General features: G+C 42.5%; 1 protein-coding gene across 2 annotated transcripts in view; it reads right to left on the reverse strand.

Moving 5' to 3' along the window:
- HMA1 (heavy metal atpase 1) overlaps window positions 1–24,257 on the reverse strand; it is an 86,435-nt gene that overhangs the window by 29,007 nt on the left and 33,171 nt on the right. For both annotated transcript variants that reach the window (XM_087697245.1, XM_087697246.1), the window contains exon 6: window positions 5,020–5,132. In XM_087697245.1, the coding sequence (XP_087553371.1) occupies window positions 5,020–5,132 (113 nt within the window). The remainder of the gene's footprint in view (window positions 1–5,019; window positions 5,133–24,257) is intronic.

Raw genomic sequence — 24,257 nt, forward strand, 5'->3', positions numbered from 1 at the left:
GGAGGGGGGGTGGATGGTCCATTACATCTATCTATCAAAATATTACTATTTTTGACATGTGACACATAGCACAAGCATGACAGCTGGCATACCACATGGCCGCATGCATGGCACCATGTAAAAGAGCACTAAACTTCAAATAATGTGAACAGTTTTTGCAAGATAGCAGATCCTTTCCCCAATCAAAGCAACCAAAGGCCTTTTGAAAATCTTTTAAGTTCTCTCTGAAGAAAGCTTTTCTACAAATGCATATTACGTTGTCATATATAGGTATAGAAACCAGGTCAATCTCTGATGAGTCTCATGCTATTGAACACAATAATTAGCATAGGAGTTCTTGCAAAAACTAACCTATAGGAATCACTTTTAGCAAGTAACTAAATGGCCAGGTAAACCTTAAAACTTCTAGCAAAGCTTTGACAATGTTGGGATCTACTTGACCTTCAGCTATATGGTCATGGATTCCCTCTTACATAATGAGAATGCACCTCATTGTGCTTTTGCAAGCATGAAACACTAGGCTGTTTGCAATCGAAAATAGGGATTGTTAGTGTAGAAACCATGCAGACTGGTTAATAGGCCCTTGATCTGAACACATTTACAGCAACCATGAAAACTCACCAATTAAAAGTGCTGTTGCAGACTCCTTCAGAGACTCTTCATATTGCTTCAAACACTATGATGCCATACATTAGGCATGTTCTTAGTTTCAAAGTTCATACCTCTATCTATCTACTCCTCTAAATATTTGTGGCCTATTGATGTGGAGAAAAAAAAATAAGATCTGAGCTTTATCAAGCTCCTGTCCCTTCTTTAGCTAGCCATCTGAGCTAGTCTTACTTGAGCATTGGCATGAGATCTCTTAAAACAAAAAGCGTTTTGTTGGGGGTTTGACCATTTGTTTGAAAAATTCCTAGTTTCTAAGGGACTCTTGGCAAAATCTGGTCCAGAATAAAGGTCATTTTATTCATGTTACCTGGTGCAATGAAGGGTTTCACTCCAATACCCGATTTAATTCATGCAGCTATTATGGTACCAGCTGGTGGCCGGACTGTTGAGCACTTGTACTTCATGGCTCTTTCTTTTGAGTAATGTAATTAGCCACACCTTTTTTCACAGAATAAAAAAAAGGTAACAGCTGGCATTTTCATTAGATAAGATCCTAAGAAACTTCTCTAATCACGAAGCAAATTCCAAACCAGCGGTACTATTTGACATCTTTGGTGGAATACTTACAGATCAATTTTCTAGAGTGAGATAAAGACTAGTGGAAGTTTGTACATAGGGATAGAATCTAGATATACACAGAGGAATGCCGAAGTAACAAAGGGTTTTCAAAATAGTTTGGTTGAGTTTATTTTCTCATATTGGCAAGTTGAATGTGTTTTGGCACCTTCAAAGTTGGAGACACTCATAGTTGGCTGTCCCTTTCTGAACAATGGAACCAAATAAGAAGCCATTTTGCCAACATGTTGTGACTGTCAATACAGACTATTGCCCTACTTGCAGATCAGCCAAAAAGCATCTAAGCAGAACACATTTTACTATGCATGTAATACAACCTTTCAACAATTGGTGGCAACCATTGTAGGATGTTTCTTGCTGAGTCCAGAAGCATGAATCACAGAGGAAGTAAAAATTCCTGACTGGTGGACATGCTGATTACAACAGCTTGGCAAGTCATTGTCCATAAAGGCATGCAAGGGAAGGGAACACGAGAGCTTTGAGGATGAAGAAGCTCCAAAGGTGTGAATTCCAAGTAAGGAAACGCCTATTTATGCTTGTGACTTCTGCATGGGTGTAGTCATGTGCATTTGTAACATCTGCTTACATGTTAGACGAGTAAACAAGGTGGCTAACAGCCTGCTGATGTCGTGACACATCAATCAGGTTCAGACCCAGTTTCAAGGGATGTAACTTCTTGCAGTTCTCTGAAACTGCTAAATAATGTCTCCAATTTGCTTGGACTTCATCACTCTAACTGTAGGAATCTACATGCTCAAAAAGCAATGCAAGTGGCCAAGGTTGTAGCAGTAAATCCCTGCTGCAAATTTTCTTTGAGAACCGCAAAATGCTGATCATTTGGCCCAGACAAAAGCATGTCATCCAATTATAGAGTCAAGATGAGCAATTCCTCTCCCCCAAAAGTTATACTAGGACCACGGTCACTCCTCACCTTAATGTCGCATTGTAGGAGTCCTTTCCCTGCTGAGGAGATATTGATGACACTTCAGGCACTGCCACATCCACAAGGACAGCCTTCTTGTGGTCTTCTTTGAGAGGCATTGGGAGATCTTAAAGGTTAGGATGCGGCTTGCCTTCAACAAAATCATGGACACACAGTATGCAAGAGAATTGACTTGAGGTATCTATTATCAATAGTAACTACAGCTTGAAAGAGTCACTGCTCTATCAAGGTACCCATGGATGGTGCAGCCTCTTGTTTGGTTATACTTCCTTTGGCAACATGATGTGCTATCGATTGTATGTGTTATGGTAGCTGTATTTGGGTCAGCCAACTCCCTAGGAGACTGGCTTCAATTCTCAGCATGTCCCTCACAATGCCACAACAAAGCCACTCAGAAAACCCTGAGAAGCTTGTATTGTGATAACAAGCATACAGCAACTATTTGAATTTTGCATCATTGAATTTTAACAAATCCAACATTCTCAATGGATCTTACTTAATGTTATTCAAGAGAAAGAAGGCACAAGGAGAACTTCAGGATCTTGAATAGTGACTTTTGTGTGATCCTTTCCTTTCAAAAGATGAACTTGTTTGACACTTCCAGTGTAGAAGAACTGAGGAACCTGGTGACTCACCATCATTTTCTTCAAAGTTTTTAGCGCTAACTCACACAACTCACAAATCCAACTTGATGTTACTCCAGTAAAAGAAGGCACAAAGACAACTCAAACAGGATCTTGGAGAATGACTTTTGTGTGACCCTTTCCTTTCAAAAGATGCACTTGAAACTTCCAGTGTCAAAGAATTGAGGAGATTGGGATCCACCATCATTTTCTTCAAAATTTTTGGCCCTTGCTCTATGCCAAATCCAAGCCCAAAGAGTTCACTTTCTTCATCTAGCAGTTGACCCATAAAGGGTTGGCTTTACAGCCATAGGCACTTGCCTACTGTGAGCTCACTTTTCTCCACCATCATTTTCTTCAAAAATTTTGGCTCTTACTCTATGGCAAATCCAAGCCCAAAGAGTTCACTTACTTCATCTAGCAGTTAACCCATAAAGGGTTGGCTTTACAGCCATAGGCATTTGCCTAGTATGAGCTCACTTTTCTCCACATTCCCATACAGAATCACACACACTATATATGGCATGTCCTCTTTGAGACAAATGTGGAAGGACTTAAGTCCGGGTTGTTTGTCAAGGGCATGGATGCTATTACCTGTAAGGAAGCCGGAAGACACCAGTATTACACATGTCATGGAAGAGGATGGGCAAAACAATCCATATAACCTCCCCTCCAAACAGGACGATGCTTCCTGCAGAAGTATCCCACAGAAAACTGTCAAGAAAGGGCCCTAAGGGGGATGCTACACTAACAGCAAGGGCATGTGTTTGACTCTTCAGAACATCTTTGCCTTTTAAAGACCACATGAGCACTTCAGATCATTGTTGATTTATGAATGATCATTGGTTGTGGCAGCAAGCATAGTTTAGGGCATAAGTTGAATTGAAAGAATTGCTCGCCCCGAGTGGACCAAGTGCCTGCAGGCCAAGCAATGCCTTAGTACCCAGAGACAAAGCTGAAAAGCAGGCACAACCTTCCCGCTTACATGAATTTTAGAGTTGAGGCTCCTGCGCTGGAAAAAACAACTACAGTGCTTTTGTCAGCAAGTGATATCAAACCAGCATGACCAACCTGGTTCTGCATCTCACTCACTTCAGTAGTATTCCTTAAGACAAACCCAACAGCAGAGTGACCCCTCAATGAGTTTCCAGAAGACCAAAATCAGAACTCTTTTTTCCATCATGGTGCTGGTGAGACAATGATCATAGACAATTACAACACCTCAGTTGAGCCAGGCCAGCCAGGCCCCAAGGTGCCCTGATGACCACATTGGTCATTAAGATGATTAGCTATGGAAATACAATATGCATACAAGGATTTTATCATTTGGATTGATGGTTTATAGATTCAATCATGCATGGAAATTTGGGTTCTTCAGATATAAAAAAGTTTTCCTTTAAATTCCCAAAAGCAGAAACTTGCAAGTCAGGCCACTTTCAAGGGAAAATGTTCTCAGATGTCTTCTGCAATGTTTCTTCTCCCTTGTGCCTTATGTTTTGGAGCTTCTTTATTCTAGTTGGTAAACTGTTCACACCACTAAATAAGCCAAAGATGAATGGTTGCTAAAGTCATTCAGATTGATGGTCTATAGATTAATCGTACATGGGAATTTGAGGCCTTCAGATGTAGAAACTTTAACTTTGAAATCCCCAAAAGCAGAAACTTGCAAGTCAGACCACTTTCAAGGGGAAATGTTCTCTGATATCTTCTCCGATGTTTTCTCTCTCTTTTTCCTTTAATTTTAGAGCTTCTGTGTTCTAGTTGGTAAACTACTCACACCACTAGCTAAGCTAAAGACAAATGATTGCTAAAGTCGCAAACACAACAGCAGGCATAAGGAACGCCCCACCTTGATTAATAGAGCGGCTGATAGACAAACTGCTGATAGATAGAGAAACCTTGTTCAGTGATGATGGCAAAACAGACTTGTGCTTATAAGGCAAGTCAGGAAAACCTTGTAAGATGTGATGTCTGACATGCTTGGGCAATGTGGGTTAAGCATAGCTTATCTATTCCAAAACTTTTAAACATTAATAGGACACATCAATCATCAACCTGTAAATAAGCAATTGATTATCCATAGTGAAAATGTAAATTTTGACATCAGAGATCATGGTGTTTGTTTGAACAGCAATGAAAACATTTAAATTTCGACTCTAGCTGACTTAGACAAAGGACAGCCATTCTGTTCTTTTTCAACACACTTACTTTGCTGGCACAAGCACTCACTGCAGTTGCATAAGCAAGAGGAGCAACGGCTAGAGCACAGGGAGAAGCTGCCACCATTAATCCCAAAGCTCTATAGACCGATCCACGACACACTGCACTATCGAATTCATGAACTCACATTAGGTCAATCATCTAAAACTTTTATAGCAGCATCAACAAAGCCAATCATGCAACCCGTGTTGCAATTTCAAGGTATTTATGATGAATTCCCTAGTGTGAAGGTGCTCTTGGACTGTCACAACATTTTGATGCCCTAAGGCTGAGAATACCCTTCTCTTGTTCCTACTCAAACTAACTGCATTTGTATTTAGATACACAAACAGCTAATACAAGTACTCAGAAATTACCAATCACATGCACTCTATCATTCCAATTTTCAGGTTTATCTTGAAACCAGAGAGTTCTAAGAGTCAGATCTAGAAAGTCCTCGTCAGTAGGAGGGTCACACCGAGTGAAATGCCTATGTCTATATGAGATGCTTGTTGACATTGGAATAGACAATCCCCAAATCTTACCAACTGTTTTGAAGTTTGGCTGTTTATTAAATTTCCTCTTTGAGTCAACTACCCCCATGGTTACTTTGTTTCTCATGAAAACAGTGTAATATCATTAAGAAGTTTATGATTTCCTCCAAGCCTGAGAGTGCAAAAGTGGGGGAATATCCTGACCCCAAACACCAATCAGAACTGATTGACAAAGTAAAAGATTGGGTCAAGGATGCCCAAAGGAAGTTTCAAGATCAACAAGTGGTGTTAGATCAGAGTGCTCTAAAATGTCAAGCACAATGCCTTTACCAATCCCAATAGGATCAAGAACCATTGGGATATATGTATCTAACCCACTAGTTGAAGAAGAGATACAAGCAATGTCCCACCAAAGGCAAATTGTAAAGAAACTAATTCCCACAGCAAGCCTTTAAACTTAAAATACAAGAAATAGACATAAAATGCCAAGAAACCATAGCCAAGGTGACTGGGCATGAAATGGTGTTACCAATGTTGGTTGAGAATCAAATGATGAGTGGCTGCAGCAAGGCATGCACCCCAAGCTATGGTGGCCAAGAGTATTCACCCTCTTAGATGGTGGGAGGTTAAGACCTCAAACAAGTAATATTGTATAATGGCAAAAAAGATGCTTCACATGTTACATCTCCACCTTTTATACTTACCCTAGACTAAGGCATTTATGCTTTATTACAAGCCATCCTGGCCTAACAAAGCTTTGTCCTCAAAGCTGGAATTGGGACAATTTACAAGGAAAGTTTACAAGGATAGCTTTGTAAGTGATGAATCCATGCTATAATGAAACTCCAAGCTGAAGAAGATCTCATATGTCCATGAAGTACAAGTATGAAATTTGAATATACTATTAGAAACTGTCCAAAACAGGCTGCTGCACAAGATTGACCGTAACTTAAAGAAGAAATGTCCAATCACCATGTATAAGCTGTAGAAACGTAAAGACAATCCCTAGTATCCAGCCATGACATAAAAATCCAATTTTGATGACCATAGAGCAATTATTTTTATGACAGAAATTTAATACAGCAAGCTGTCTCGTTCAGATATTACTCTGTTTCCTGCAAAAGCCATAGAAAATAATCAAGGTACAATGATGGTTTCCAAGTAGACTCCTCCACGGGCAAAGCTCGCCATTTAATAAGGTATTCCAACAACAAACGGTTCCTTAAAACCTTTTCTCTTTTGCCAATAACCTTTTCAGGCTCATAAATGATAAGACCATCTTCATCCATGGGAGGTAACTCTTCTAAAACTTTTATGGCTGGATCCACATATTTCTTAAGTTGGGAAACATGGAAGGTAGAATGAATCCTTGTTGAAGAAGGCAAATCAAGCTTGTATGCAAGCTCTGTTAGAGATCACAGCCAGGCAGGTGCAGTCGGACAGGTACAGCAATGTGCAATCGGACTGCCACGTGGCAGTCCGACCTGTGCAGGCAGTCGGCTGCATTTAATGCAACCGACAGGCAGTTTTCTGGCGCCTCATTTTTCCCCAGATTTCTGGCTATAAATAGCCTACATCTCCAGCAGTCTCCTACACTTCTCTGCTCGCAGATTACAGACCGATGACACGCGCAGATTCCGTCTCTGTTCGCAGATTTCAGACAGGACACAGTGCAGACTGCAGCGGACTTCGAGGTGAACAGCAGGTTGCATCGTCAAGGTGGAGACACGCAGTCCAGCGCACTACGCCCGTGTATATATCTGCATATCTTTGTATTCAGCACACTTTATACAGCAAATCTTCATCTTCCACTGTCTCTTTCTCTCTCTTCTCTCTCTGCGTTCTCTCTCTCTCAGTCCTACGCTTCCGCACTGCTGCACTCTGACTTGGTATCAGAGCAGTGTTAGAGGGCTGACTGAGCGCAGAATCAACCTGAAGAGGAGTTTCTATCGCGACACAAATTTGTGTTTTCAGCATTTGAGGGCAGACAGGAGGCCTGCGCCTCGGAACAAGGCTGAGGCAAGCGTGGGCGCACAGGAAAGGAGTCCAGGTGGTGGATTTGCTGCTGTTTGACGCGGAGGAAGTTTGAGTTTTCAGCCTACAAGTGCAGGTTTTGCTTTTTCATCGCCTCCGGCGGGTGAAGAAGTTTCAGGACGCGGAAGAGCCTTAGCAGGCTGAGTTTTCACAGTCAGAGGGGGCTGCTTTTGCATTTGTGAAGGCATTACAGGTGAAGATGTCTACAGAGATTGACTTGGAGTTCCAGTCGATTATGGACTGGAAGGTGCCTGTCTTACCGGCTCTTCCTGCAGATCAGAAGCTCGACGGCGACATCCTATGATTTGGCGCGTTATGATGTTGGCCATCCTTGAGTCCTATGATTTGGCGGAGCTGGTACAGGAGATCGACCGGCCCTCGGTAAGAGATGAGTCCAAACTCTCTTCCGATGCTCGTGCGGAGTTGGCCAAGGCTCAATCTCATTGGGACATACTGAATGCCAGGATTCGTTCCTTTCTTTTTCTATCATGTACTACAGCCGTGATCGCTCACATCGAGCACTTGACGGTAGCTCAGGAGATATGGCTGGAGCTTGATCAGATGTACAATCGGATGACCCTTATGAAGCGGGTTTCTTTGGAGGTACAGATGCGGACCTTGTCCGTAAACAAGCCTTCTTCGCTGCGGGAGCACATCAACAAGCTAAGGCAGCTTCAGATGCAGGTTCAAAATGCGGAGAAGCCGATTTCCTCCGAAGACATGGCGATCACACTTTTGTCCCAGTTGCCACCACGATTCGGTACATTCTACTCTGCCCTCATTGCTTTGGGGCGGGAGTCTACCCTTCGGTGGGAAGAGTTGGTTCCTATGGTCTTGGACCAAGAGGAACAGCTAAAGGGACAGAATGCTTCCAAGTCGGAGGCGTTGACAGGTCAGGCCTCTCAGAAGAAGGGGAAGGACCAAAAGAAGAAGAAGGGGGATAACAAGTCCAAGAAGGACAAGGACAAAGAATCCACATGTCATATTTATGGAAAGACTGGCCATTGGAAGAAGGATTGTCCTGACAAAGACAAGAAGGACACCAACAAGAAGGACACAAAGGATTCTGGAGCGGTGGCTGCACCCTCATCAGCTCCATTTCTTCATCTAGCTGTCATTGAGGACTCTTCACCGAATGCTTCTGATGTTGCGATGACGGCTCCCCAAGCTCGAGAGTGGATCGTTGATAGTGGTACCTCCCGGCACACGACTCCTTCATCAGATGGTGTTGCCCAGTTGTGACCCTCGCGTGGGTAGATTCTCATTGGAGATAGCTCTTCAGTATCTATTGCAAGACGGGGTAAGATGCAGCTTATTCCAGATGGACGAGGTGGTACCCATACCTCCAAGGTTTTGCATGTACCTGGATTAGGGTATCATCTCCTATCAGTTCATAAGATTTGCTCCCTTGGACTTTTGGTGGAGTTTGACAGTACTACGGTGCGAGTCCTTGATAGTGGATCGAGGAAGGTTCTATCATCCAGATATGAGGAGAATGGCATTTATAAGTTGAAGTCTTCCACCGCCCTCTCTACTCTTCTTCTTACCTCTCAGTCACAGTCAGAGTTATGGCATGCTCGGTTTGGTCACCTCAACTATGATTATCTTCGGAGGGCGTCACGTGGACAGCTTGTTCGAGGGTTGCCGAATATAGTGGTGAGCCAGCAGCCATGTGTCTCCTGCATTCGGGGGAAGCAACATAGGGATGCCATTCCCCACACAGCTTCGGAGCGGTCTACTACACCGATGGAGCTTGTATCTACAGATCTATGTGGCCCTATGAGGAATGAGTCCTTGCGTGGGAGCTCGTACTTCATGCTGATTGTAGATGACTACAGCAAGATGACATGGGCCTATTTTTTGGCATTAAAGTCAGAAGCTTTCTCACACTTCAAGGATTGGCTTCTCTTTGAGGAGAACCGATCGGGCCGGAAGTTGAAGACCTTGCGATCCGACAAGGGCGGTGAATTTGTTTCTAATGAGTTTGCTCGGTTTTGTGCAGATAAAGGTATTCGCCAAAAGTTTGCCAATACCAACACTCCTCAAGAAAATGGCATTCTTGAACGGAAAAACCGCAGTGTGATCGAGATGGTGTGCACCATGATGAAGCACCGACAGACCCCTCAGGTTCTGTGGGCCGAGGCTGTGGCTACTACAGTCCACATCCTTAATCGATCCCCCACTTCGGCCGTTGAAGGGATGACCCCTTTTGAGGCTTACTTTGGGACCAAGCCCGATGTTTCTTACTTTAGGGTCTTTGGGTGTGATGCCTATGTTCACATTCCCAAGGCTCACAGTGATAAATTCGAATCAGCTTCCCGAAGACAGGTATTTGTTGGCTATAGCTCCCAGTCCCAAGGCTATCGATTGTATGATCCCGTCAAGCGGGATGTGTACACTAGTCGAGATGTGCGGTTTGTGGAGGTTCCAACTATATCAACGGGTGAGGAGCATCCCGTTCTTGGAGATCCAGGGGAGAGTTGGACTCCTGCTAGTGTTCCGCTGGAGCCCGTGCCTTTTGATTATGATTCTGTTTCTGACACAGAGTCTACTGTTCCACTGGTCGCCCCTGAGGAGTTACCACCGGTGGATATTCCAGAGTTTTCTGCTGATGGAGAGAGACGAGGGGAGGTTCGGCCTCCTCCTCGATGGGCCCGTGACACACTCCGTGATTCAGGGATCGAGGAGGTTCCTGAGGAGTGGGGGCCGTAGGATGATCCGCGGCGGTCACGGCGGCACCAGGCACATTCTACGGAGCTTGTTTGCTCTAACTATTGTTTGATGACCCGTGTTATGCAAAATCGAGAGCCCACCTCTGTAAAGGAGGCTTTACAGTCCACACCATGGAAGAAAGCTATGGAAGCCGAGTTGGAGGCTATTGAGAGGAATGGCACTTGGTCACTCGTGCCCCACCCCCCAAATAAGAAGGTGATTGGCGTCAAGTGGATCTTCAAGACCAAATACCTTAGCGATGGTTCTTTGGATAAGCACAAGGCTCGCCTTGTTGCTAAAGGTTTTGCACAGCGCCCAGGGATTGATTGTCATGATACTTTTGCCCCCACAGCTCGTATGGCGACCATTAGAGTTGTTCTTGCCTTGGCTGACCATAGGAGATGGCCTGTTTACCAATTGGATGTGAAGTCGGCCTTCCTCAATGGTGATTTGAAGGAGGAGATCTATGTTGAGCAGCCTCCTGGCTTTGGATCTTCAGATGGAAAAGTCTACAGGTTGAGGAAGGCCTTGTATGGCCTCAAGCAGGCTCCGCGTGCATGGAACAAGAAGATTGATTCGTTCCTCCAGTCTTAGTTGGGCTATCGGCGTTCCAAGGCCGATCCGCAGCTTTATGTTCACACTTCCGAGGATGGTTGTGTGCTTTTTGTATTATATGTTGATGATTTGATTGTCACAAGTGATGATGCACAGCAGGCTCAAGAGACGAAGTCAGCTTTACATCGGACGTTCGAGATGACGGACTTGGGTCTACTCCATTTCCTTTTGGGCCATGAGATTTATGAGTCTCAGAGGGGGATCTTCATCTCTCAACAGAGATATGTACAGGAGCTCTTGGTGTGTTTTGAGATGGAGGATTGTTGGACCCTTTCTACTCCTATGGATCCGAACTGGAAGGCCGCTTCCCATTCAGCTTCTCCTATGGCGGATGCTTCCTGCTATCGTCAGTTGATTGGGTCCTTGATTTGGCTTCTCAACACTCGGGTTGATCTTTGTTTTGCTGTTAGGCTCTTGGCAGGATTCATGAGTAAACCTAAGACGGTGCATTGGCAGGCTGCTCAGAGGATACTTCGATATTTGCTGGGGACGTCTGATTTAGGGATTCATTATCCCGCAGGGACAGATGGTTCAGATCTTGTACTTGCAGGTTGGAGCGACTCGGATTGGGCCGGTGATGTGGACCACAGGCGGTCTACTACAGGTTACTGTTTTACCTTGGGTGCAAGTGTTATCTCATGGAGTAGCAAGAAGCAGCCCACGGTAGCCTTTCGTCTACTGAGGCGGAGTATCGGCCGCGTCTTCCACCACATGTGAGGCTGTGTGGCTTCGGAGGTTATCGGAGGAGCTTGGGTGCCCCCAGACTCGTCCTACTTTGTTGCAATGTGACAATGAGAGTTGCATTGCCTTGGCACGGAACCCTGTTTTTCATGCCCGGACGAAACACATAGAGATCCAGTACCACTTCATCAGAGAAAAGCTTCTGGATGAGACCATCACTATGGAGTACTGCAAGACGGAGGACAATCTTGCGGATTTGTTTACGAAGGCACTTCCCCAGGCTCTACTTCGGAGACATTCCAGATCCCTCAGGCTTCTACCCTGCCCAGGCTTTGAGAGGGGGTGTTAGAGATCACAGCCAAGCAGGTGCAGTCGGACAGGTACAGCAGAGTGCAGTCGGACTGCACAATCGGACTGCCACGTGGTAGTCTGACCTGTGCAGGCAGTCGGTTGCATTTAATGCAGCTGACAGGCAATTTTCTGGCGCCTCATTTTTCCCCAGATTTCTGGCTATAAATAGCCGACATCTCCAGCAGTCTCCTACACTTCTCTGCTCGCAGATTACAGACCGGTGACACGCGCAGATTCCGTCTCTGTTCGCAGATTTCAGACAGGACACAGTGCAGACTGCAGCGGACTTCGAGGTGAACAGCAGGTTGCATCGTCGAGGTGGAGATACGCAGTCCAGCGCACTGCGCCCGTGTATATATCTGCATATCTTTGTATTCAGCACACTTTATACAGCAAATCTTCATCTTCCACTGTCTCTTTCTCTCTCTGCGTTCTCTCTCTCTCAGTCCTACGCTTCCGCACCGCTGCACTCTGACAAGTTCACCAACTTGTTTGAGGATTTGATAAGGCCCATAGTAACAATAAGCCAGCTTATTATGACCGCCTTTGAGAGAAGCATACCTAGATTTAGGCACTTTGAAAAATACCCAATCTCCTTCTTCAAACTCCAAAAGTCTCCTCTTTTCATCAGCATAAGCCTTCATAACATCTTGTGCCTTCTTAATGTTTCCCTTACATTGATGCAAAAGAGCTTCCATTTTCTCAACTTCAGCCTTGGCTTATGGATTCACATCTTCATGAAAAAGAGCTGAAGGTATTTGCACTTTGTATCCATAAAGCGCTTCAAATGGTGCCATGCCAATGCTCATATGGTGAGTGTTATTATAACAGAATTCAGCAAGATGTAACCAATGATCCCACAAAGCTTGAGTGTCATGGCAAAAATGACGAAGATAGACTTCCAACCATTTATTGACACGCTCAGTTTGGCCATCGGTTTGAGAATGATATGCCGTGCTAGGAGTCAAAATTGTTCCCATAGAAGTGAATAAACTCCTCCAAAAACTTCCCATGAACTTAGTATCACAATCGGATACTATCTTCAATGGCATACCATGAAGCTTAAAAATATATTCCATGAACTGCTCAGCCACTTACTTTGTTGTAAATTGAGCCTTGGTAGGGATAAAATGAGCTGATTTAGTCAACCAGTCCACCACCACATAAATGCTATTCCACCCATGCTTTGTTGTAGGTAATCCCATTATAAAATCCATTGTAATATCAGTCCACTTACCTTGAGGAATAGAAAGTGGTTGAAATAAACCACCGGGTAGAAGAGAGGAATCTTTATTTTGTTGACACGGAAGACATTGCATAACATAATCCTTAACATCCCTCCAAATGCCCTTCCAATAGAAACTCTTATGGATATTGTCAAATGTTTTGTACAAACCATGGTGTCCCGCTAAAGGTGAAGAGTACATCTCATGCAAGTTACGGTCTTTGAAAGAAAATTGTGGTGTCAAGAATACTCTACCACGATACCATAAAAGACCGTTGTGCCATTTGAAACTTGGATACTCTTCTTTGCTTTTCTGAAATTCTTTCATCATCTTTGATGTTTGCTCATCAAGCAAATACTCCTCTTGAATGTTATGGATCCAATCCTTATGCACGATTGAAACGGTAGAAATGAAACATGCCCACATTCTTGATAAGGCATCCCTCACCACATTCTCTTTTCCAGCCATATAAGATATTTCAAAGTCATATCCTTAAAGAGTAGCTAACCATCGTCTTACTTGGGAGATAAATTTGGTTGTGAAAGAAAGTATTTCAGCACACGATGATCGCTTTTGACCTTGAAATGACTGCCATAGATGTAATGATGCCACTTTTTGATAGCATGCAATATAGCTAACATCTCTCACTTATAAACATGTAGTTGACGCTCCTTGTCATCAAGCTTTCGGCTCTCATAAGCTATGACTCCATGATCTTGACATAAAACAACCCCAATTCCTCTTCCACTAGCATCCGCACATATGATAAACTCCTTAGAGAAATCCGGACATACAAGAATGGGTGCTAAAATTAAAAGAGATTTCAGCTCATTGAAACTTTGATCGGCGACGGAGTCGCAAAAGAAAACTTCCTTTTTTAGTCTATCCGTCAATGGAGCCGCCACATGAGCATAATTTTTTATGAACCTTCTATAGAAGGACGATCACCCAAGGAATCCTCTCAAAGAGGTTGCATTCGTAGAAGTAGGCCATTCTTTAACACATTTTACCTTATTGGGGTCCACTCTAATCCCTTGTTCTCCCACAACATGCCCTAAATATTCAACTTCATCTTCCATGAAAGAACACTTCGTCATCTTGGCAAAGAGTGTGTGTCTTCGTAATGTGTCAAAGACCTCTCTCATATGCTTCAAATACTTATCCTTGGATTTGCTATAGATTAGGATATCATCAAAGAAAACAATGATTGTTTTGAACAAGAAGGGCTGCAATATTTTATTCATGAGAGCTTGAAAAGTAGTGGGTGCATTGGAAAGCCCAAATGGCATAACCAAGAAGTAGTATAACCCTCTTTCAGTCCTAAAGGCTGTTTTGAACTCATCTTCTTCCTTCATTTAAATTTGATGATAATCCGATCGAAGATCTATTTTGGTGAAGACCTTTGCACCTTTAAGCTCATCTAAAAGATCATCAATTCGGAGAATAGGATACCTATTCTTGACCGTTGACTTGTTCAAATCTCGATATTCAATACACGTGCGAAATGATCCATCCTTCTTTTTTACTAAGAGCACGGGAGAGGCAAACAGTGATTGACTTTGCTGAATTAAACCCATTTGCAGCAATTCTTTGACTTGTCGCTCCACTTTTTCCCTTTTAAACTTAGATAAATGATAGGGAGGTTTGTTGATGGGCTTTGTGTTAGGAAACAAATCAATAGGATGGTCAACCTCTCGCTTTGGAGGTAAAGATGATGGTGGTTGAAATAAATCCTTGTATTCCTCCAATAGCTCTTTTAATCTTGGATCCCTTTTCTTTGAAGAAAAAGATGGCTGATTTGTTGATTGCCCTTCATCTACTTTTGCTAGCAAAAGAGTGAAGATGTATGACTTGGCATTGATTTATTTTCACAATTTCTTTATGGAAATGAGTTCTATTTGTTTGTGGTCTATGCCTTTCAACTCTATGTGTTGTCCTTGCCAATTAAATCCCATTTGCATTTCCTCCAAGTCCAAGGTAAATTTGCCAAGTATTTTTAACCAATTACATCCAATGACAATGTCAATAGGCCCCATATCCAAAGTGATCAAGTCTACTTTTATTGTGCAAGAGGGCAATAACTCAATTGAAGTACATGGACACACTTCTTTACTAGACTCATATGCACCATTGGCAACTTGTATCCACAAGGAAGAATCCATATCAATGGGTAGCAACTTCAGCCCATTCAAAGATTTGGTGTTGACGAAGCTATGAGTGCTGCCCGTATCCACTAAAATATGTGCAACCTTGCCATTAATGAAACCTTTGAGTCTAAGTGTATTTTTCCCTTTGCAACCGGTCCATGCATCATGTGAGATGGTACACAAGGAAGCATGAGAATCATGATTACCACCTGGATCAAAAGGAAATCCATCCATAGGATCATAGAATTCTTCGTTGGTGGCATTCTCTTCGTCATGAATCTCTTCAACCATTGGATATGCATCAACATGCTGTAAATTTCCCTCTTGATCTTCTTCTTCTTCAACTTCCACTTCTTGAGTGATCACCATGTTGATTTTTGAGTTCTTAACTTTACACGTCAGCTTATGATCTTGTGACCACTTCTCCCCACATTTGAAGCATAATCCTTTTGCATGCATTTCCCTAAGCTTGTCATGAGGAAGGAAGTTGCTGTTAGAACTGTTTTGGGGCAGTTTAGGAGCATTTTCAGCTCTTGAAAGAGTACCTCTTGGCTCAACCACATTTCTGAAAATTTGCCCCTATTTCTGTACAAAATTTCCACCCTGTTTAGAGGCACAAACAGTGGGAAATGTTAGCACTTTGCTGTTATAACTGTTTTGACTGTTATAACCTCTGTTTTCTTGCCTAAAAGAGTCTCTTGATTGGCTGAAAACTTACCCATACTTTGTAGGTTGATTGGAAATATTATTGCCCATACTTCTTTGCTAGAAATTTCCTGTATCTCTTTTGTACTTCAAGGAGTATCTTTCAGCCAATTGTATGGCCTCATGTAATGTTTTTGGTTGTTGAGCTCCTACCTCCAATGATAGGGCAGGGTCAAGACCAAAAATGTATTTATTCAGCTTAGCAAAATCTGAAATACCTTCAACATACATAGAAAGATTCAAGTAGATGTTGGAATAGTCTCTAATGGACATTCCTCTTTGAGCGCATGCCTACCATCTTCTTTGAAGTCTTTCTTTTTCCAAAGGAGACACAAAGACATCAATCATTGTTTGCTTGAACTCCTCCCAAGAGTCAAAGTTTTGCCCAATCTTTTGCATGTAACGGCACCAAGTATGGGCGTAACCTTCAAGATGAAGAGCCGCGAAATAAATCTTGGCCTCTTCACTTCTAGGGTAAAGGGTGAAGTACAATTCAAGCTTATTGATCCACTCCTTTCATTCCGAAGATGAAGCATTATCTCCTTTGAAATTAGTGATATTAATCTTCTCCTTATATTCTTTTTCATTGTAAGATGGCTGCCCATGAGATTGTTGTCTCCATGAATCTTTATTCCATGAATTTTGTCTAAAAGTAGGTGGCCCAAAACCATGAGATGAAGGTTGTCCATTTGAAACATGCTCTTGGTTTGGGATGTCATGAGCTGATTTTCGCTCATCATGCCTTCCACCTTCATGAACTTGATTGTTGATTGCATTTCCTTTTTGTGCATTTGAGGGCTGATGATAAAAATTCTTGTAAAAGGGATCACATCCATGATAATCATTACCCCATGGAGTGTTGTCTTGTTCCCCTTCATGTCTATGATTATCCTTTGGACTGCTAAACCGAGGCCTTGGGATATGAATGCCATGAATTTGTGAAGGATGATGGTTGCCCCTCACTCCAGATGGTTCTCCCCTTTCAAAAGTGTGCATTATTGGCTGAGACTTCTCTTTGCTTGGATGGGAAGGATTACCAACAAAGGGAATTGTATAGGAATCTTCAATAGTTTGAGGTTCTCTTTGTGGCTTGCTTCCAATTTCCTTTATGGCTGAGATGAGCTCTTGAAATAAGGATTTATTGCTTTGCTGCAAATCAGAGATTCCTTGGTTTACTTGTGCCATCCCTTGCAACAAACCTTGATTCATATAGGTTAAACCTTCATTGAAAGCCTTCAAATCCTTAGAAAGGCCTTCATTGACATGTCCCAACTCTTTTGACAATAGGAGATAATCATTCCCTGCGTGCTCTTCATGTATGTCATGTTGTCCTTGATGTGTGCTATAAGCAATCCCAATGCTCAATTCTTCATCTATTTGATCAACATTATGGGCTTCAGTTGTGTAATTTTGATCCTCTTGGAAGTCTCTGACACCATCATTCAATGCCTCAGAAATAGGATCTTTCTTCTTATTCCTGGCCATTAGGAAACAATGATGTAGTAGTAGACAGTTTGTCACTTAATCCCCTGTTTCTTTCAGAATATAGCACCAATCCCCATGCTTAATAGCCCTATGGAAAGCTTATTATATAGGGATATACCAGTTTTCAAAAGATATAGACTTGGGTTGGATACTTTGGGTGAAACAATGTCAAACAGTATCCCCCTGTATGCTGTCTGGGTACTGTCTCAACATACCTAGTGTCAGAAAATCAGCAATAACTTGAGCTTCCAATGTCAGATCACCAAACTTTTTGATTCAAATCGAAGCTTAGGATCCCCTCTTTCGAATGGAGCTATCAAGTTCCTAATTTGGATCAGGACAGAATTTGCTGTGATTGAATCTTCAGGTCTGAACAGGAAATTCCTGCACCCTGTCCACCACCTGTAAGTACCCTGTTTGACCCTGTAGGAATACACTGAGTGAAGGAAACCCTTGTAAACCACTGTAGCAACCAGGAGAGGGTTATGGGGCACCTGTAGGGCTCAAGAATAACCTGTAGATTAGTATATACCTCCTGTTTTATCTGTAAAAACTCTGTCTAACACCTGTAGATACCCTGAAAATAGGAGATGCTCTGCACCTTTTCAGGGTTCTTCAACCACTTATGGAACCCTGAATATGGCTGATCAATGATGTAGTAGTACCAAACTCTAATAATGGGGAATATACCAGCACCTAAATTTGAGAATTACATGGGCTCCGAGACAAGAGGGGTGTGCAAAGTTCCACCTCAAGCGGGGTTGTGCGCCCCTTTAGGGTCTTAATCGGGAAGGGAGGGTCACCTCTCTTTTGTCTTCCCAACTGGCCTGACATCAGCTTTTCCTCATGGGAACCAACATGGCAAGTACATTCTAATGGCTAATCAAACAAGGATGCTATGCATTGACTGAAAAAGCCTTTGAATTCTTTAATGAAACGCAAGTGGATATTGGGAAATGACTGAATTGAAAGAGCTATGGATAGGGCATTACCCTTTTACAGTGACTCGCTACTTTTACAATGTTCCCACTTACCATTTTCATCAATATTTCAGCCCTGTAGCATCAATGTTCAATCATCCAACAAAAATCCAAGTCAAATAGGCAGTGAGTAGCATTTATACAATCAATTGAGCTTCAACATTTGAATGGGCAGAAAAGAACTCATCAAACAATCATAATCGGTCCTGGGCTGAATTCTACATGCCTTCAATAGGAATTAAGAGGTTCTATTACACTCAATCTCTCTTATGAGCAGTGGGACTAGTTCAACAATTGGATAAAAAGAGAGATTAAGCTGAAAGCAATAGAATTACCTCTTTAATGTTGATGGAAAATAGTAGATGAATCCAACCAATCAACCTTCTTTGTCCAATATGATTGCTCCCATATAATCTTCAGCTCCCGATCAATAAGATTGTTCCAATGCATTCAAAAAAAGTCAATGATTTGATGGAAGTCTACAATAGCTTGTTAGAGAAGATCCTTTGAGCTTTAATGAATGTAAATTCTCATTAGAATCATAGATTCCATGAATTTTCAGAAATTGCCATGTTCAAGAGACTGAAAATGCTTTCAAACTTGAAGAATTTCTTCAATGTAAGCCCAATCTTTGAAGAATGCCTTCAATTCAACCTTCCCGGGGTTGTAGACAACAAAAGCCCCATGAAATTGAAGGAAATAATCCAAAAATTGGATTCTTAAAGCTTGCTGCCCTGTTTTGACTCCATAGCCACCATTCTTTGAAGCTTCACGTCCAAGAATGCATCAATGTCGGTCCCTTGAGTGTTGAAGAAGCTCCAGGATACTTGTTAGAACAAAAGCCCTTTGATCTTTGAAGAAATTTCAGAAAAATTCACTGTTGTACGGACCCCTCGCAATCACTCATACATAACACCCTATAAAAGGGAGTCACGACAATGACAACAGCATAGAGTTTTTGCTAAAACTGCTCATTAAGGCACAAGCGTTTCACGGCTTAGGTCTCCTCTGTCTCATGCTCATCCCACTCATTCCATAGAGTAGACACCACTGTCTAGACCGCACCTCATAAAGGCACTCCAACAATAACCACATGTAAGCAAAGCAAGTTGAAGAAGGCTTTTTCAACTCTAGTGTGCTATACTTACAATACATTGCAAGCACCTTTACCTTTACCATGAAGAAGGTGACAACTAATGTAGCTTTGCAAATCACCCTCTTCACCCACTTGAGCTTCCCAATGTCCTCCATGAGCAAGTCCAAACAATGACTTGCACATGGAGTCCATACAATCATGGGAAACTCGGCCTCAAGAAAATGACCTATGCACCGATAATTCAATGCATTGTCAGTAACAACTTGCACCACATTCAAGGGGCCCACCTACAACCACAATTTATAAATTACAAGTATACTAACAATACTTGGAGGTTAGAGAGAGAAAGAAAGACTCGAGAGTTGAGCCTTTCAAGTTTCAACTTTCAAGATTCAAGAATAAAGAGAGATGGGATTGGGGTCCAGGAGGAAAGAGAGAATCGAGATAGATATTCAAGAGAAATTAGAATAGGGAGATAGATAGTTATGCATAAATCAATTATAATAATGAAAGAAAGTGAAACAAATTTAAAAGGCAACGACAAATGTATACCTCAATGATAGCTTGTCGAATGTGGCGGTAGATGAATGCGTCCATCGTTTTCCTCCCCCTCTTGAGGGTATCTATGGCCCGCAAAAAGTAAGTGTCAGTGGACATGAGACGAGTATGTTGATAATGCCCCGCTTCTTACGATCACTCCATCTATCGGTGAGAATGGAGCAACCATATTTTATCCATACCGCCCAAATAGGATCAAGGGCTCTATCAATCCTCTCTTCATCAATCTTTTTCGTCCTCATGTCGTTGTATGTGACACTGGTCTATCCTTCACATGGACCCACATTGGCAATGGCCTTTACCATCTTCTTCCGTTGCTCTTGCGTTAGGACATTGAATGCAAGATTGCACTCAATCACCGTGCATGCAATTTCAATGTCCGCAAGGCGTTGGCTAATCCACGCACATGACCAAGAGCTTGAGAGAGCGAGGATTGTCTCTCTGGCATCGCATGAGCCTCCACTCTTTGTCTTTTACCAGAGCCGGATACGAATGTGAAGCCCCACCACCAATGGTAGAGACCTCTCCCGCATCGATTGAAGATACACCCACATTCGATGCTTCCTCATTAGTAGGCATAGGAGTTGGTGCCAATAAGCCACTTTCTCCTCCTCTTGTGGATCCCCCTCTCATCTTGGAGAGAATCTCCTCCACGATGTTTTGAGGGATCTCCTTGCATGGAGCAACTTGCCCCCCGACAACTATGGACTCGATGTGGGTACAATCTCGAAGTGTACCACTTTAGGTTTTTGATTATATATATGTAGTACATGTGTAAATGTGCATGCACACCCGAACATCGTAAAAGACACGATGACCCTTTATTCCCAACAACCTCCCACTTAAAGGCAACGTGCCTGAAGGTAAAGAAAAGAATCAACTAAGTCTATGTATGTACAAAGCTGAAATACACATATATATCCAACCCCCATCATCTGGCAGCAATGAGCAAACTGCTCTACTAGAAGACTCTTCGCGAGAAGGTCTGTAGGTTTATCATCGGTATAGACATTGACAAGCTCAATGCTCTTGTTGTCAAGTATATCCCTCATAAAATGATACTTCACACGTATGTGCTTTGTCTTTGCATGAAAGACAGGATTCCGTGCTAGCATGATAGCACTCTAACTATCACAGTGGAGGATAGGAACCTTTGTAACACCAAGCTCTCTCACCAAACGTAAAAGACATAAAGCCTCCTTGCACGCCTCAATGGCAGGCACATACTCTGCCTCTGTAGTAGACAATGCAACACTCTTCTGCAGCCTCGATATCCAAGAGACTACTCCCCCTGCGAACGTGAACACATATCCTGAAGTAGACTTTCTACAGTCAAGATAACCAACATAGTCTACATCTATGAAGCCAACAACAAATGACTTCTACTTCCCAAAGTAGATGCACAAGTCTTTTGTGCCCTTGCAGTATCTCATGATACCCTTCATTGCTTCCCAATACATTTTACCAGGATATACCATGTGCTTGCTAACCACTCCCACTGCGAATGCAATATCAAGATGTGTAGCAACCATAGCATAAAGAATCTTGGCCATCTTAACCTTTCAATCAGCAAATGTAGGGTTGTCATCTGCACTAAGTTTCACGTGTGAAGGCAACGATACACCAATGGCTCTTTCCCCTTCCATATTGAAACGTTGCAAAACCTTAGTAACATACTCCTACTGTGACAAATAGAGAAGACCTTACAATCTGTCCTTAAGTATACACATGCCAAGAATATGATTGGCCTCACCAAGATCCTTCATATCAAAGCTATTGTGTAAGCTTTGTTTCAAGGAATCCAAAGTAAGAACATCTCCGCCTGCAATCAGCATATCATCCACATACAAAACCAAGAGAATAAGGCTACCATCTGTTGCCTTCTTGTGTTGAAGCTCAGCTAGGGATGTGTAGCAATTCAACGAGAGTGACAGAGTAACGGCGAGAGAGGGAGAGTGAAAGTATCATTAGATTTGAGTGTACCAACAATGTGTTGGTACACAAAGAATAAAATGTATTTATACTTAGGGTATATTAAGGGTGCGTTCACATGTACAATTGAATAGTGTGTGTGTGCTATACACGGAGGTCAAACGGGCCTTTAACCCAACAACCTCCCAATTAAAGGTCCGAAGTGAACCTCTAACCAACTCCTACTAGTCATATGTAATGCCCATGCTGAGCTTTGCTTAGACTTTTAGTGAGAACATCTGCAAGGTTATCCTGTGTTTTGATCTTGGTCAATGTGATTAGACCATCTTCCAGAATCTGTCTGATGAAGTGATATCGCACATCTATATGCTTTGTGCGTGAATGATACATGGCATTCTTAGCCAGATACACGGCACTCTGACTAGCACATCCCAAAATTGCAGTACCCATAGACATGCCAAGATCCTCTGCAAGTCTGCTCAACCATATAGCTTCCTTAGAAGCTTCAGTAGATGATATGTATTCAGCTTCAGTAGTACTCAATGCAACAATGTTCTGCAACCTGAAACACCAAGAAACAACCCCACCAACAACTATAAAGATCTACCCATTGGTGGACCTACGAGTGTCCAAGTCACCTACCATGTCTGCATCACAATAATCCTACAAACCTAAGTGCACCCTGCCCATAGCAAATACCCTTTCTTTGTATACCCTTTAGGTATCGAAGAATACACTACATGGTTGCATGTAAACCCATGAGATAAAATAAACGTGTCAAATTTTTTGTACCACTGCCGTGGTGCTTGCTACAGCCCATACAAGCTGGGTTTTAGTTTACACACCATCTGCTCTTTTTCAGGAACTACAAAGCCCTCCGGTTGTTTCATGTAAATTTCCTCATCAATGTCACCATGCAGGAAAGCTGTTTTTACATCCATTTGATGCAGCTCTAAGTCCAATACAACAGCACATGTAGAGTGGTCATCTTCACAACAGGTGAGAAGACCTCTTGGAAGTCGATCCCTTCCCTCTGTGCATACCCTTTAGCAACCAGTCTTGCCTTGTACTTGGGTTTCCCATCAATTGTCTTTACTTTGTAAACACATTTGTTTGGAAGAGGCTTCCTTCCTTTGGGTAACGACACAAGATCCCAAGTATCATTTGCATATAGAGATTTAATCTCTTCCTGCATAGCTAGCTCCCACTTATTGCTGAATTCGCATGACTTCACCTCTTTGTATGTAAGAGGCTCACCCTCATCTGTAAGCATCACATAATGCAAGGAGGGGTCAAACCTATGTGGTTGCCTTCTTACGCATGTAGACTTGCATACCCAATGATCAACATTTTCAAGAATTGGGTCTACATCTAGAGGTATGTTATTCTCAGCATTTATTGGCTGTTGTAAGCCATTTTCAGCATGCTGTTCATGCTGTACAGCACCTTCATTTTCATTACCAGCACCTGCATTTTCATAATCAGCAAGTCTATCTTGCTGTCCATGACCTCCTTGTGCTGCTATTTGCTGTCCATCATCATCTGGCTCGAAAATAACCGGCTGATCATCAGTTTCAGCCTGTGATACAACACCATGAGGCTTATTTTCTGAAGTAATAGGTGGCTGCAAATTCTGAAATTTGACCTTTTTCATATCTTCATTAGAGGCTAAAGTACCTTTTAGCAATTTTGCCTCATTAAACACAACATTACAGCTGCGAATAACTTTCTTGGACTGAGGTAACCACACTTTGTAGCCAAATTCATGCTCATCACCATAGCCCATGAAAATGCCTTTGGTGGATTTTAGGTCTAGTTTGTTCCTCAACTCATCTCTAACACGCACAAAAGCTTCACAGCCAAATATGTGTAAATGGTCATATGAGGCTGATTTGCCAGACCAAATCTCCTCAAGGATGCCATTATTTAAGGACTTGTTTAGAGAGTGGTTGCAAATGTGAACCGCGGTTTTGAGTGTCTCTCCCCAAAATTCATGAGGGAGATTAGAAGTGGACAGCATGCACCGCACTCTTTCACATAAAGTCCTAATATATCTTTCAACCACCCCATTTGAAGAGGGGTTGTAAGGAGCTATAAGCTCCCTCTTAATTCCATGCAAGTCACAAAAGAACTTGAATTCAGTAGATATAAACTCACCCCCATTATCAGTTCTCACGCATTTCAGCTTTCTACCTATCTGAGTGGTCACAAATGTATGAAAAGTTTTAAAA

Source organism: Lygodium microphyllum, chromosome 17, assembly GCF_053477565.2.
Source record: "Lygodium microphyllum isolate KBCC chromosome 17, Lygodium_microphyllum_v1.1.10, whole genome shotgun sequence".
Taxonomy (NCBI): domain Eukaryota; kingdom Viridiplantae; phylum Streptophyta; class Polypodiopsida; order Schizaeales; family Lygodiaceae; genus Lygodium; species Lygodium microphyllum.